Genomic DNA, 16,598 nt, shown 5'->3' with positions numbered 1-16,598 from the left:
TAATGCAGGTCTACTCTACTTGCAAGAACTCCTGAATCAGGAGCACAAGGGTAGAACTAGAGGATTCGGTATTTAAAGTGTTTGCTGTATTATGGTTTGGTGGATACTTCGTTTTGGAACCACCACCGATCCTGCATGAAGTGAGCAGACCTTCTGAGGAAAGAGGAAGACCGAAGTCTAGAAGCACCACTGTGATTCTTTCATTTCTGAATGAACAGAGCTTCAATCTTGTCCTTAAAAACAGGAATCAGAAGCTTAGTTGTTCAAGGCAGGGCTTCTCAAGAGCCTGACCATGGAGAAAGATGCACAAGCACAGGTCTTACCTTTTGGATGGAATGTGTCTTCTAATACGGTTCTCTAATACCGTATGTCTCTGCACAGAAACTCTGAGCGGGGTCCAGGCATTCCTAGTGCTTCTAAGAGAATTTTATGGGCATACTGGTGAATGCCATAGTTCCTGAAATAAAACACACACACTTCCAGTAGTGACAGTTGGGGAGATTCTTTTAATTTTGTACAGCATGAGACAAGAATAGGAGTATAAAGATAGTTCTGGTGTAGTATGAGGATTACTAGTTGAGCTTTGTGGCAGAACTTCTGGGTCCTGACAAGTTGTTTAACTTTGTGAGTCTCAGATTGCCCCTCTGAGGTGGCACCTGCCCTGCAGATCTCAGTTGAGTACTGTGAGGCTCACAGGGACCTTCCTGTGCAATCATTTGATAAATAGGAGGCACTATGCTTGTGTGAGCCTTCCCATTATAGGGCGTGTAACTGTATTCTAATTCATGGGATTCTCAATTTAAGAGCAATTTATGCTCTTGTAAGAGCATACCACCTCCAAAGCCATTCTCTCAGCCTTGGTGTGAGTCTCTTTGGGTTCATCTTGCTTGGGACTCGCTGTGGTTCTTGTACCTGGATATCTGTTTCTTTCTTCAGGGTCAGGAATTTTTCAGCCATAATCTCATCAAATATATATATATTTTAATTATTTTATTTTAGGGCTTCCCTGGTGGCGCAGTGGTTGAGAGTCCGCCTGTCGATGCAGGGGACATGGGTTCATGCCCCGGTCCAGAAGGATCCCATGTGCCGCGGAGCGGCTGGACCCGTGAGTCATGGCCGCTGAGCCTGCGCGTCCGGAGCCTGTGCTCCGCAACGGGAGAGGCCACAACAGTGAGAGGCCCAAGTACAGAAAAAAAAAAAAAAAAAGAAAAATATATGTCATGGCTTTTTAACCTATTAAAAACACAACATGACCATATAATAGACTTTACAGTAGGTCATCAGTATAATTAAATGGTACTATTACAACATTTATTAAGGTACAATTTCCCAGTACTATTACTTGATGAATAACAAACATAATCTAACATAATTGTGTGTGTGTGTATGTTTATGGTCTAATATGTGGTAAATATTTCAAAGTGCCTCTTCTCAGCTAAAAATTTGTATTTCTCTATTTCCAGGCCACAAGGTTCAACATATCAATATCCATTATTTCAAACTCATTCTTTGTTTTTCAATTGATTGTATCTTTAATACTTTACAGAGATAGCTATATTAAAATATTTCCTATACTTGAGACAACTGTTTTGCTCCTGCAGAAATCCACCTGCCATCAACTCCACAGAAACAAAAAGGATTCATAACTTTCTTCCCCAAATAACTATTCCTCCACTGTGTGTGTTTAGTAAAAACCTCCACTTAATTCCTCATGTAATTGACATGAGAGTACTCCTTCAAATCGCTTTCTTTCCAATACGGTCAGCTGGCGTCCTCACACTATACAGAAAAATCTATCTTCTACAGATGCCAAAACCCGTGCCATCTTATCCCAAACATCATGTCTTTTTAAATTTTCTCACTCACCTCATGGTTTTTTTTTTCTTTTTTTTAAATTGTCCAAAACATCTTTATACTCTCTTTTTCCCCACTCCATTTAATCTGGCCATTGCTACATGAAAAAAAAAATTAAATATGCTGTCTTCCTATATATCATTATACTTCACATGAGCACCATCTTTATAACGATGTAACATACAAATTTCATAACTTGGCTCCCAATATACCTACTCTCTGAAACTGATTTCCATTCCATCTTCACCCCATGGTACCTCATTACTCCCTGAGAACATTTTTCTCTTCAGTTTCTTAATGACCATCCTACATGCTATTCTTTATTTTCATGGAACTTTTCCAGAAATTCCATGTTTAGTTAACTTCTGGATAAATTCATTATGTGAAATTGAAAGTTACACACTCAAAGACATCCTCAGGACATCCAGATTGTGTCAGGCTCTACTGTTTTTTTGTTTCTGCTTTTTAAAAATTTCATTGACTCAACTACTCCACTAAAAACATTAATACAATTCAGTTGTATAAGTAATTACATAATAATTACATAATGTTTCATTTACAGTTGCTACTACTTTTCATCATTTATTATGGGGCAGAATTTTATGTCTTGTGCACCATTTCCTTGTGATGTGACTTCCATAATTTCACTTACAGCTCCGTGAGGATGAGTGAATACACAAGTGAACATGGTACAAAAACATAACTTTATCTCTTTCTGATAATATCAGGAGCTTTTGCATTCCTTACACAGGCAAAGCAGAGCCTGTATTACATTGATGTTATGGCTTGTGAGAAGAAAGGGACTGACAGTTGGGAAACATGCAGCAACGAACGCAGAGATGTTCACTGGTAACCAACTGGGATTATTAAAAAGAGCAACACAGACTTGGAAGATGGAGAAGAGAGTGTAAACCTACTAGTAGGTTTACTACTAATCAACCTACTAACCTTCCAAGCCTCCATCTCATGCTTATCCCTCTTCTTTTATCAGACCACAACAATCTTAGTCACTCTGATTTTATAGCAATAACAAATGAACGTAAATTCTCTGTGTGTGTGTGTATATAGATGTAGTAGTTACTGGGGAAGTCTAGCTTATTGCTCTTATTTCTGGCTTGGAAATTGGGAGGGTTTGAACAGTAAACCCAGAAAAAAATGTAGATTTGTATGCAGAAAAAAGGATTAGTTGAACTCACATTTTATATTTATTTATTTACAAAAGCAATCAATTTTGCTGAAAATGCAGGGAAAAAATGTTGTAGAGGATGGTAGTAACCATTCAACATTCTTGAACTGAGCAAGTAGCAATGACTTATGTGACAGTTAAATAGTAGCATCTGTTAAAACTTACTATTGAGGTGCTTTTTGGGGGGGAAAGGCTTATAGATTTATATATTTCTATGTATATTTTTCTATTTAGACTACTTGAGAATGGGTCCATATTGGCAAAATACATTTTACTAGAAAGCATCTTTATCACCACTTAGACTTCCAAATTCATTGGCATTGAGTTGGACAAATATATGCAATAATTTATAATATAAATTGCTGTCATCATGGCCTTTTACTTATAGGGCTTGGAAATTCTCAGGCACTTTGGTTCTTTTTCTCTGCTCATACTTAACTGATGCTGGTGCTTGCGGGTCTGAAGATTAGGAAAGAACTCACTGTTGGGTAGAAAAATTTCTCAGGGCAGCAGAGAAGTCAGCAAGATACAAGAGCTTCATTGCCAGACTCTCACCAGTCAACTCAGTATTTCCTGCTCATTCCGTATGAGAACCTGTCTGCCTCCCCAGATCATATAAAAGAAAAAGCTTCTCAAAGCACTACAATGGTCTCCTTGGGAATGACAAGTTGATTGTAGCGTTAATGGTAATTAACAGCTTTTAAAAAGTTAATTAAGTTTTTCACACATACCCTCTTGAGCCTGCTTTCGCACTGCAGCTAAAAGTGAAAAGATAAATGCAGTTCTGAGGGGAGGGGAGGTCACAGAAACGTAAACCCATATCTAGGGGTCTGACTGCCCCCCATGTAACACAGGTGCTGGTTTTCAAACCATCACACTGCATTGCACAGCATCCTGGGAACTGAAAGAAGTCGTGTTACAATTTTCTATTTCAGTCTGAGAGGGAGAGTCTGCCAGTATCAGGAACAGGGGTAAGTGATTATCTCAGAAAGAGGAATTCTTCAGGGTTCAAATCTAGTCCAGCGCCAAAGCCACACAGAAAGATGGAATGATTCTGAGACTTGAGCTGGACTAGTAAAGAGAGATCAGGATTATAGATCCAACGTCAATCCATAATGGCTCCTAATTTATAGAGTATGATTTAGTGTAATCCACAATGACCTTGATTCCCAGCATTGATTCGAAGTGATAATGCAGCTTGACTTTTAATTTTCTGAAGAACCATAGTTTTGAACGCAGTCTGAAGTTCAGCCTCGTTTACTGAAACCATATATTAAATTTTCAGGATTACTGCAGATGTGTGTGCCTATAACACCTTCTGCTTATCATAAAGAGTAAGATGAATCTACAAGTCATTTAGGCCTGTGCAGAAATGGTGAATCGAAATGGCAGTTCCTGGTATAAAACTGTTTGCTCTAACTCTGGGTATACGAAGTACTTAATGGAGACCGTAATTGTTACCTCCTGAAAATGTCTTTGATCTGTTTAATTTGATGAGTCTGTTTTCCCTATTGAAGAAAAGGAATCAGTACATAAGAAAAATGTAAATTTATGATGAGTCTCAGATAGCCGCAGTCAGGCACAAATATATCGTGATACTTTCACTTATTTAAAAATGTTCTCCTATCGATTAAAAATGTCTAATTCCAACTTAATAAAAAGCACAGTTTTACACATTAGAGATTCCATTTTGCATACTTTCTTAAAGGTTAAAATATAAGACAATCTACCTTTGTCGTTAATACTTTTACTCATGAATTAATATATTCATGAATACATGATCAGAAACTATTAAAAATTGTTCTACACTAGCAATTATATTACACATTAGTGATTCATGTCCACGACTTTATGGCACAGTATGATGTTCGATAATTCCTGTGTTTGGTGGTATTCCATTTTGTTCAGGCACAAAAGCGAGTGACACTGTCTATTGTGGTCCTGACGCTGAGCCGCTCTTGTATTTCTTAAATCCAACTTGGCCGTGTGGCCGCTTTCTGTAGTATTTAAAAATCCCAGAATTTACATTTGGTTAAGATCTCTAAATCTTTATGAACAATTGTTATTTGTCTATGAAATACATTTTTACACATAATGGAAGCTTGTTACAACTAAAATTATAAAATAAATGACCACTGACTTCAAATATTATGACACATTATCAAAGCAGCTAAATATATATTTAAACTACTAGGAGAACACAGCTACCTGGATTTGTCAGTATGTCATAGTGATTAAACGTGCTAAGTTTTTTATCAGACAAGTCAAGTTTAAGTCCTTTCCTGCCTATAACTATGGTGTAAATTTAGTCCACTTAATTTCTCTGTATCTAAGTTCTCTTCTTGAGAATAAAAGTAACAGTAGTTCCTTCTCACAGGTTTGGGAAAAATAAAGAAGTTACCAAGTACATGTATGACCTTCACAGCAGTGATTCACTCGTCAGTAGAGCTCTTTTTTTTTTTTTTTCAGATTTTCTCTGCTTTTATTTTATTTTCATTTTAAATTAATATTTTTATTTGAGTATAGTTGATTTACAATGTTGTGTTAGTTTATGCTGTATGGCAAAGTGAATCAGTTATACATATACATATATCCACTCTTTTTAAGATTCTTTTCCCGTACAGGTCATTACAGAGTATTGAGTATAGTTCCCTGTGCTATACAGTAAGTTTTATTAGTTATCTGTTTTATATATAGTAATATGTATATGTCAATCCCAATCTCCCAATTTATCCTTCCCCCCTTTCCCCCTTGGTAACCATAAGTTTGTTTTCTACATCTGTGACTCAATTTCAGTTTTGTAAATAGGTTCATTTGTACTATTTTTTTTTTTAGATTCCACATATGTGATATCATATGACATATAAAAGCTCTTTAAAATTTATATGTTAAAATCTTGGAAACCTCTTATTAAAAGAAAAACATTAAGGTAATCTGTCTCAGTGGAAACTAATAATAAGTTGAGAAGATTGGATTTCAGTTGATATGACACACGTAACACATGCCTCATCTTTCTGTTCAGGAAACTCTAGCTCAGAAGGGAAATATCATTCACAGAGAACTGACAGGATGGCTACCAGAGATTTTGCAATAAAATGATCTTCCTATCCCAGAATATACTTGGAATCCTGGGAAATTTCTCTCTTCTTTACCATTATCTCTTCTGTCACTTCACTGGATACAGCCTAAGATTCACAGATCTGATTGTTGAGCGTCTGCTTATAGCCAACTCCTTAGTCATGCTCTCTACAGGAATCCCAAGGACAATGGGAGCGTTTGGGTGGAAACATTTTCTCAATGATATTGAACGCAAAGTTGTTTACTGTATTCACAGAGAGGCCAGGTGTGTGTCCATTGGCAACATCTGCCTCTTGAGTGTCCGCCAGACCATCAACATCAGTCCCAGGAACTCCAGGTGGGCACAGCTTAAAATGAAAGTGCCCAAATACGTTGAATCCTCTATTTTCCTCTGCTGGATTCTGCACATGTTGATAAATATTATATTTACTAGGTATGTGACAGATAATGGGAGTAACAAAAACATCACAAAGAAAAAAGATTTGGGATTCTGTTCTGCTTGAATTCATAACAGAATCACAGTCTTACTGAATGTAGGATTATTGTTATTTCCTGGTGTTTCATGTTTGGTGCTCATGATCTGGTCCAGTGGCTCCGTGGTTTTCATCTTGCCTAGGCACAAGCAAAGGGTGCTATACGTTCATACAACCAATATCTCTCCAAGATCCTCCCCTGAATCTAGAGCCACCCGAAGTATCCTTGTCCTGGTGAGCACTTCTGTGTCTTTGTACACTCTCTCTTCAATCTTTCACATTTCTTTCGCTCTTTTTAACAATCGCAGCAGGTGGCTGGTGAACTCTGCTGCACTCATTACTGCATGTTTCCCAACCGTAAGCCCCTATATTCTCATGAGTCATGACCTCAGAGTATCCAGGCTCTTCTTTTCTTGTATAAAGATTAAATGATCACCTAATCTTATAAGACATATGTAAATTGCTTGTATTTGCACTTTGTTTAGCTGTTTATTCATCCCTCTTTGAGTCCTAAGTACAATTATTAAACAGTCACTTACAAGGGTGGTAAACAAAACAGTTAAGTTTGTGCTCCTAAAGAAGCAATACAATTTTAAATACATTATTGTGCAATTATCATATAAATACTTATGTAAATGAAATTTTATTAATGCTTGTAAGAGAGCTTCAGAGTCTAGGCAGTATTAAGCAGGAGTTGAGACTTACGGAGAAGTGTTTGTGTATGTAACTATCAATCTGGAATAATAATTTTCCCAGAAATAAAGTATGCATGGAACTGTAGGAAACGCTACATGACATAAACAGCATCCAAGATGGTCATTCAAGAAAAAAAATCCCAGAAAAGAGTGAACAGTGTGGTGTTAGGCTGAAGGGTATTTCAGATTCAGAGAGTAAAGATTTGAGGGGTCCTAAATATGAACGTCTTCTATTTAATCTTTGAAGAGATTGCACTCATTTGAAATGTGATGTTACGAATGCACATTAGCACATTTAAACATTTTCATTTGGAAGTGGCCAGTAAGATCTAGAGTGGCTCAAAGAGAGCACAAAACATGTTTTTGCTAATTTTTTAAAGACATCAGGTGAGCGTTGAAAATTTTAAAATACGTGATTTCTGGGGTAAAATTGCATGTAATTTGAGATCTGTAAAAAGGCATTTTTGTCCTATAATATTCAGAAGCTAATTTGGCATTTTTGCAAGTAAAAGAATTCAAGATGCAAATCCCAAGGCTGCCAGTAAGAGTAGCTCATAGGGCTTCCCTGGTGGCGCAGTGGTTGAGAGTCCGCCTGCCGATGCTAGGGGACGTGGGTTCGTGCCCCAGTCTGGGAGGATCCCATATGCCGCGGAGCGGCTGGGCCCGTGAGCCATGGCCGCTGAGCCTGCGCGTCTGGAGCCTGTGCTCCGCAACGGAGAGGCCACAACAATGAGAGGCCCGCGTACAGCAAAAAAAAAAAAAAAAAAAAAAACTCTTTAAACTTAAAAAAAAAAATACATTGGTATGGGTGCATGCACACTTAATAGGATATTTCAAAATATTTAATGCTCTCAAATAATATTTAGAAAATGGACATGTTTCCCTTGTTTTATTTTTATCTCAATTAATGCACTTTATAGATGTGATAAAATATAAGTATTATGTAAGGAGTGGGGAGAGAACAAACTATAGCCATACAATTCTTAGAACATAGAAACACACATACAATAGGGCAAAAACACCAAAAAAAATCATCTGTTAATTCAGTTATAATGTGCATTATTACTTAATATTGATCATTACTTCCTTTGTGTATCATCAAATACACATTTATGACATCATTTCCAAAGGCTGTTGTCCCTTTCCAACATTTTAATCCATCCTCCATTGCTGCCTTTGGTTTATTTTCAAAGAAAGCTGTGATGTAAACACCTTCATGCACCTCCTCTCTGAAGACGGAGGCTCTCTCACCTACAGATAGGAGGTCGCTGCAAATCATTTTGTGAATGCATGTGGCCCCAGGGAGAGGAGGGGGTGAAAGGACCTAAGGACTCAGGGTAACTTTTGAGAGAATTCTGAGAGCAAAGTCTCACACAATCCCAATGTCATTGTGTGATTCCTGTCAATCACTCACCTCCCCTTCCCCAAGGGCATATGAACTAGGCTATGACAGGGCCATGCCCATAACAAAAAAGGCCCCATCCCCAGGATATCAGGCTGACAGAGCCAGTGCTTCTAGAAATTACAGCCCCAAATTGCTCACCCTACTCAGAGGTCTCAGGTGTGCTGTGTGTGATATCTCTATAGCTCAGTGCTATGGAAAACAGGTCTTGTAGGTAGTAACATCAGCACCAACAGAGAACTTGTTAAACATGTCATTTCATGGGTTCACCTCAAACCTGCTGATTCATAACTTCTTAGATTGGGGAGCTGAGCCCCAAAAGATTTGTATTCACTTTAAAGTTTCAGAGAAAACGTTTAGCTAAGTGATTCTTATCTGGTTTCCCAGCGGAATCACATGACCAATATCAATAAATCACATCACCTGTGCCCTCCCCACAGCGTCTGGCTATTGGTGCTGTGGGAGCGTCAGCGTTGTTTGTATTACGTGCTCCAGGTGATTCTAAGGTGACGCCTGGGTGAAATACGTCGGCTCCCGGCTACATTTGTGAGAGTTCAGACAAAGCTTCAGTCCTGGGAGAGGCAGCGGGGTCGCCTGTACGTGGGGTTGGAAGGGGAATGTCAGTGCAGCCCACATATTCTGTGTTAGAAGAATTTTTGGTTGTCTGTATGAGGAGAGAACACGTGTAGACAACAAAGAAAAACCTCAGTTTGTTTTCCTTGTAGGAGCTGATTGTTCCCCAGTCTCTCCCGAGACAAAGGACAGGAGAGGTTGGCTTTTTCAGCATTTCAAGGTCCTTCTGCCTGTGGCTGTGCTGGGAGCAGGTGAAGGAGCTGTGCTGACACCGTTGACGGCGTATTCTCAAGATGCTGGTGTGATTCCTCAACATAATATTGATGAGAAAAGGACCCAGCACAGGAGGAGAAAGGAGGAAACGGCAGTTTCTCAGGTAAATATCCAGTCCTATATCAGAGGCTGTGTCTGCTTTTCCTCCTGAAATATCATGGGCTAAGAACTTACAAACCTTTAATTCTCTACTTCTGATGTTGCCTAGTGTGGTCATTTTCAACTACTTAATTTTTTTTCCTTTTATTATAGTCAAAATCAGTGCTTTAGAATACTTCTCCCTCATGTCCCAGAGCCTTTTCTCAGGTGTCTGCATCAAGGCTCCCTGCAGAGCCTGAAGAATTCTCACCAAGAATTAATGACTTTCAGCTACTGAGAGCTCTTTGTGAGAGATCAACACGGGAAGGCATTGATAGCCAAGCTTCCCACTGGGGTGGGGCTGGATCTGGGGATCTTAGTGAAGAAGAGAAGAGTGAAGTGTTTAGTTGATATATGGATGCAACATCAGCTCTTTAGAACAGGATTAAGGAAATGCACATATAAACAGGTTGACTTTAGTGGTCCAGAATTCCTCAAAGTTCTGAAGAAAACATTAGACTATTTGTAAGAAAAACTTACTATTTAAATGCACTGTTAGGGATACGGAACAAGGGAGGTATATATGGATTGGAATTTGCATAAAACTCATATTTTCCCCTGGTAGATTCTGATTTCCTTATTTTTGCCCAAAATACCTAAGCAGTGATAATGTGTCCCGCTGCGTGCTTCAGTCACCTGATACCAATTTATCCCATTACACCTGAGGTTCACTGATTCAGGTACTTTCTGCCAATTTCCTGCACTATGAAGTTCAAATTTTTTTTAGCCTTAATAACAGTCTTGGAAAGATTTAATGAGGGAAATGTATAAACCATTCCAGTTAATGTAGAAACTCCATTTCTTTTTAGTTTCTCTTTGTTTGCAGTTGGCTTTGAAATATAAAAATTCAACTTTATTTATTAGAGATACTGGGTTTTGTAAGTGAAGGTTTTTTTTTTTTTTTTTTTTTCTTGCGATACACAGGCCTCTCACTGTTGTGGCCTCTCCCGTTACGGAGCACAGGTTCTGGACGCGCCGGCTCTAGACGCCCAGGCTCAGTGGCCATGACTCATGAGCCCAGCCGCTCCGCGGCATGTGGGATCTTCTCGGACCAGGGCACGAACCCGTGTCCCCTGCATTGGCAGGCGAACTCTCAACCACTGTGCCAGCAGGGAAGCCCTTAAGTGAAGGTTTTCTTCAAGCCTTTTCATCAGTCAAGGTTTTGTCAGTTTCCATTATACTCCACACTCATGTCGCCGACATACTCTTCTTTTTTTATCACTCCTTTGCATTCTCCAGAAAGTTTCCAAGCATCATATTACATTAATGGTGTCAAATTTCTAATATATAGCTCAGCACAAACTATAAAGATCTTAAAGGAACGAAAAGATTTAAACCAATAGCTCTAATTTATTTTATATCACTATGTATGTTTGCACCCTAGTGTATTTTTAAAATACAAAGATTATCCTCCACAGATTTATAAGATTTATCTAAGTAAAAATTTTGATTTCGTTGACATGTATACTTTCTTCTCTGTCACGTTTATGTTTTTAAATTTTATTGAAGTATAGTTGATTTACAATATTGTGTTAATTTCTGCAGTGTAGCAAAGTGACTCATTTATAGATATATATATTCTTGTTCATATTCTTTTCCATTATGATTTATCACAGGATATTGAATGCAGTTCCCTGTGCTATACAGTAGGACCTTGTTGTTTATCCTTCCTATATATACTAGTTTGCATCTGCTAATCCCAAACTCCCTCCCCCAAATCCCCTCCCCCTTGGCAACCACAAGTCTGTTCTCTGTGTCTGTGAGTCTGTTTCTGTTGTTGTAGACATATTCATTTGTGTTGTAGTTTGGACTCCACATACTCTATCACTTTAAATATGTACAAAGTTGCTCTTTTTATGTATAACTGTGTGCACGATATGTTAACATTGTCTGATCCTTTTTTATTGTTGCTCTTCCCAGTTATGGAAACTGCTATAAACTTTGAGTAGGATTGTCTGTGTATTTGTCTGTGTTCTTTTTAGATGAATTCTAGTTCAAGTAAACTGGAGTGAAACCCAAGCTCTACCATTTTATGGATGTTTGACAAAATATTCTCAAAAAAAGGAAGAGTAACATTATGTTTCTTCAATTATTTATGTGGTGCATTCAATAATATGTTAAAAAAGGTAGAAAGCTATATTATATATCATAAATATTGAAAAAGAATTGTTGCTGGTATGCTTACTATTCTATTAGACCTGCAAAATCCATTAAACACTTTAAGTTCAAAGTTAACCATAGATTGTTACCATGCTGTTCTACTGTTATGGTATCAAAGTATGTGGTACATGGACCAGAGACATTGGCATTACTAGTTAAAAGTGAGCTTGTTAAAAATGTGGAACTCAGGCTCCACTCCAGAGCTCTTGAGTCAAAAATCTGCATTTTTACATTATCCCCAGTTTGCTTTCTTACATATTAAAATATGACAGTTTTACTTCTAACTCATTATGACTTTTCCACCTGAGAAATATATACAGTTTATCCTGTGTAATGGAAGTACAACATTCAAAAATGCATATGCCTGTGTTGATGCCATCATTTTATAATTTCTCTTCAAGATAATAATAGTCTCTACAGTGGTGTCATGAATCATATGTCATCCTCTTTTCTTGGAGTTAGAAATATGACACAGAACATTTCTGTGTAAAAAAAATTATTTTATTGCATAATTCAAGACACTGTCCTAAATCAAACCAGTTCTCTTAACTTGCTGTTTTCATCTTGGGTCAAATAATGAACTCTTCCCATTGCCACTTGGCAAATGTACTCTTTAATCTCAGGGACTGTTGACATTCACAAATGTGGCCATAGAATTTTCTCAGGATGAGTGGGAATGCCTGATCTTGTTCACAAGAATGTGATGTTAGAGAACTATAGGAACCTGGTCTCCTTGGGTGTGGATAACTTCCTTCCAGAATTCCTTATCCGTCCACAGGGTTTTGGTTCCTTCATTTGTAGAAAGTCTCCTGGAATCTTCTGTGTCCTACAATAGAGTTTCAGATCCCTGCTTTCAAGGAAAAAATGGGAGTTTGTGGGTATAGACTGAAAGGCTGCATGATGATTCATCATAATTCCAACCTTCTTTCTTGAGGTAATCTTCATCCTTCACTAGATTAGTGGTAATTCTGTAAGTTCAGTGCTATAAGATAGTGCTGCCCGCATCTTAAAATCAGACTTTTACCCTTTATTTTTTACTTAACAGTTCTTGGTCAGAATCTCAGGATCTGATTTTTTAACTGTTGTCTACTACAATAAAGGAGCTTTCAAAAGACCGGTAATTGGGGAAGTCAATTTCTAGAATATTTTAACATTCTACAGTACCTTCTCTTCTCATCTAAGCTCAATACTAGATTGGAAACTGTAGGATCTCCAGGAAAACTTATGTTCATTTTTCTAATTAACAGGTCCCCTTTTTGGAGTAAAAGAAGAATCCCTGAGATGTGAAGGGAATGGAGACAGTAGCTGTATAACCAGGTACGTGCGAATGGATGAAGCAGATGACACAGGTGCGAGGTCCAAAGATCGCAGAGGAAGTCATATCTTATAATATGGCTTGGGAAGGCATGCTTCAATGGAAATGATATTTGCGAAGCCTAGATTTATTTCTGTTGCTGTCATAGAGGGGCATCTCCTGCCCCCATCCTAGGCTCTTAAATCCTCCGTGTATTCGTCTTCAGCCCCAGTGATTATCCCTCACATTCACAGTGAGAGCCAAAATCCTCCTCTTGGCCTGTGATGACCCTCATGACCTGACTGCTCTTCGGTTGTTTTGGAGGTTCTAGGGACAACCGGTTACCATTCTGAGTAACTCTATGTTAAGTTCTGTTTCTGCCTCAAGTCAGAACTGTGTGAGGAGAGTCATGGAGATATTGGGATTAGGTGACAAAATTCTTGGAATACCCAATCCAATGGAAACTTCAAACATGACTCTACAAAGTTCAGACTCAGTCATTTCATCAGAGCATCAAGCATCTCCCCAGAATTATAGAATGTAATCCTCCATTTTACTTCCAATGAACTAACATGAGACATTTTTACTTTCTATGAACTAACGTGAGACATTTTAAGTGTACTTGCCCAATCCATCAATGGTAGAATAACTTAATATGTTTATTTATCTCATAGAAGTCTTGAATATGTTCATTCCATAGCAGCGCTTGGAACATAGGCTACCATATTTTAAAGTCCCAATTGTTGTTTAATTTCCTAATAACTGTAATTTTATAAGTCTGCCTTATTTAATATGGCGTTATGCTTGCTGTGTCCTGTATTTTTTCACTTTCTCGTTAGTTCTGTGTCAAAATCATACATGATTTTAGAGTCAAAAGATCTAGTATAACATGCTCAGATGAAAACGTCTTTGGTAAGAAGGGCCTTAGATAATTAGAAGGCACCCTGTATTTGTGAAAATCTGTGGTTCATTTCTCCAACCAAAAAGTAGTCATCTTATTCATTTACTTTCCTCAGTGTGTATCTGAATCATGGTATGATGTGATCACAACTATTATTTTATATATCAATGATTCTCTGCAGATTTTACAACTTTCATGTTCTTTTATTTTTAAATAAGGTTTTATTTTTCTTCTAAAGTATGGGTTACAGCCTTGATAATTTGTGTATGTATAGTAGTAATATATTAATAACGTGACAAATTTCTCTGCTGTTATTTAAATAATTCATTCAAATTTTCCATTAGAGATTTTTAAATGATTCATTGTAATGCATTTTCTGTGAAATTCTCCTGCCTTGCAACACATGCCAGTGATTCGGAATGGTTGCTTTATGCGTGCATAAACCATTTCGAAATTATAGTATTTAGAAGGATTATATTTTAATAGTATATACATGATTTTTCAGAAATTGAGAGTAAAATTTTCTCTTATTCTTGTTTAGCAATTCCATAACTATTTGCTTTTTTTTTTAAATGATAGGTTCTCCCAAGTTAGTTAATTGTATTTTTGTCTTTACCTGTATTTCATGAATGTACATGGCAATTTTCAACTCAGTACACTTAAGACAGTGTGGTGTTGCATTCAAATTTGAATGTCCCATATGTCCACTGCCAATAAAATTATGCATGTCTTTGTCTTTTAATTATTACCCCTACTGTGTTTGCGGCTTACCTACTTTATTTCTCTTCTTAGTTAATGATCAATGTTTGTTTTATTCTGTCTTGGTGAGTAGTTATAGAAATAGTCTTAATTTCACATCTATTTACTGATGAATTTATATTATTGTTGTGTGAGGGAAATTCTATTTTTAATTTTTTGAGAAACCTCCATATTGTGTTTTATAGCGATTGTGACATTTTATATTTCCTTAGTGCATAAGGATTCCGATTTCTCCACATCCTTGCATATATATATATATATATATATATATATATATATATATATATATATATATGCAAGTTGGGTGTAAGGTGACACCTCATTGTTGTTTTCTTTTTTATTTCTCAAATGATTACTGATTTTTAGTATCTTTCACATTTCTGTTGTCCATAAGTGTATCTTATTTGGATTAATGTCTATTTAATCCTTTGCCCATACATTGTGTTATTTGTTTCTTAATGTTGCTAGGAGTTGCAACATAAACATAATGTTTTATGTTGTAGGAGTTTTTTATGTATTCTGGATTGTAACTCCATATGAGTTACATGCTTTGCAAAATTTTTCTCTTATTCCACAGGATGCCTTTTCACCCCATTGACTGTTTCCTCTAATGTGCATGAGTTTTTACATGTAATGTAATCCCATTGACTTTTCTTTAAAAATATTTATTTATTTATTTTATTTTTGGCTTTGACGGGTCTTAGCTGCGGCACATGGGATCTTTGTTGGGGCATGCAGGATCCTCCCCTGCAGCACGTGGACTTCTCTCTAGTTGTGGTGCACAGGCTCCAGAGCACATAGGCTCTGTAGTTGTGGCAAGTGAGCTCTGTAGTTGCAGCACACGTGCTATCTAGTTGTGGCCTACGTGCTCAGTAGTTGCAGCGTGCAGGCTTAGTCACCCCACGGCATGTGGGATCTTAGTTCCCCAACCAGGGATTGAAACCGTGTTCCCTGCATTGGAAGACAGATTTGTAACCACTGGACCACCACTGGACCACCCTGACTGTATTTGCTTTTGTTGCCTGAGTTTTTGGTTTCATATACAAGAAATCTTTGCCAGAGCAAATGTCTTAGGACATTTCCCCACTGTTTTCTTCTAAGAGATACATAGATACAGGTTTATGTTTAAATCTTCAGTCCCTTTTGAGATAGTATTTGTAAGTGATGTTAGGTAAGAGTTCAACTTCATTCTTCTTCATTCAAACATCCAACTTTCCCAGTGCCATTTGCTTAAGATACTATCCTTTTCCCATTGGGTGGTATAGGCACTCTTGTTGGGGGTTATTTGACCATGACCTTGAGACCTTATATTTGTGCTCTCTTTATTGTTCCGTTATTCTTTTTCTGTCTACGTGTTTGTACTACCCTTTTTGATAACTACAGCGTTGTAAAATGCTATAGTTTTATGTTTTAAAAATCAGGAAGTGTCATGCCTCCAACTTCACACTTTCTCTACTAGAGTGTTTTGGACGTTTAGTGTTTTGTGATATTCCACATACATTTTAGAATGAGCTTTTCTATTTGTGTCAAAATTTTGATTGGGATTTTGATAGAGATTGCTTTGCAACTATAGATCACCTTGGGTACTATTGACAACTTAATGATATTAAGTATTCCAGTTCAGGAACATGGAATGTGGTTTTGTTTATTTATATATTCTCTATTTGCCTCCAGCAATCTTTTATAATTTTTATCATACAAGTCTTTCACCCATTCATTAAGTTAACTCCTAAGTATTTTATTCTCTTTGATGCTACAGAATATAAATGTACATATATTCTTTTTTTAACATCTTTATTGGAGTATAATTGC

At 37.3% G+C, this 16,598-nt stretch overlaps 1 protein-coding gene across 2 annotated transcripts in view; it reads left to right on the top strand.

Moving 5' to 3' along the window:
• ZNF761 (zinc finger protein 761) overlaps window positions 1-16,598 on the top strand; it is a 113,326-nt gene that overhangs the window by 16,631 nt on the left and 80,097 nt on the right. Inside the window, exons 4-5 of one of the 2 annotated variants that reach the window (XR_010939046.1) lie at window positions 9,414-9,637; window positions 13,080-13,149. Coding sequence is in view for 1 of the 2 variants with exons in the window: in XM_067719322.1 (XP_067575423.1) it covers window positions 9,414-9,637; window positions 13,080-13,097 (242 nt within the window). In the remaining variant the exon portion in view is untranslated. Of the gene's footprint in view, window positions 1-9,413; window positions 9,638-13,079; window positions 14,770-16,598 lie in introns of those variants that run through there. The other variant, XM_067719322.1, reaches the window with a different exon arrangement.

Source organism: Pseudorca crassidens, chromosome 20, assembly GCF_039906515.1.
Source record: "Pseudorca crassidens isolate mPseCra1 chromosome 20, mPseCra1.hap1, whole genome shotgun sequence".
Classification (NCBI taxonomy): Eukaryota; Metazoa; Chordata; class Mammalia; order Artiodactyla; family Delphinidae; genus Pseudorca; species Pseudorca crassidens.
Note: the sequence above shows the minus strand (reverse complement) of the source record. Positions and strands in the feature narration are given on the sequence as shown.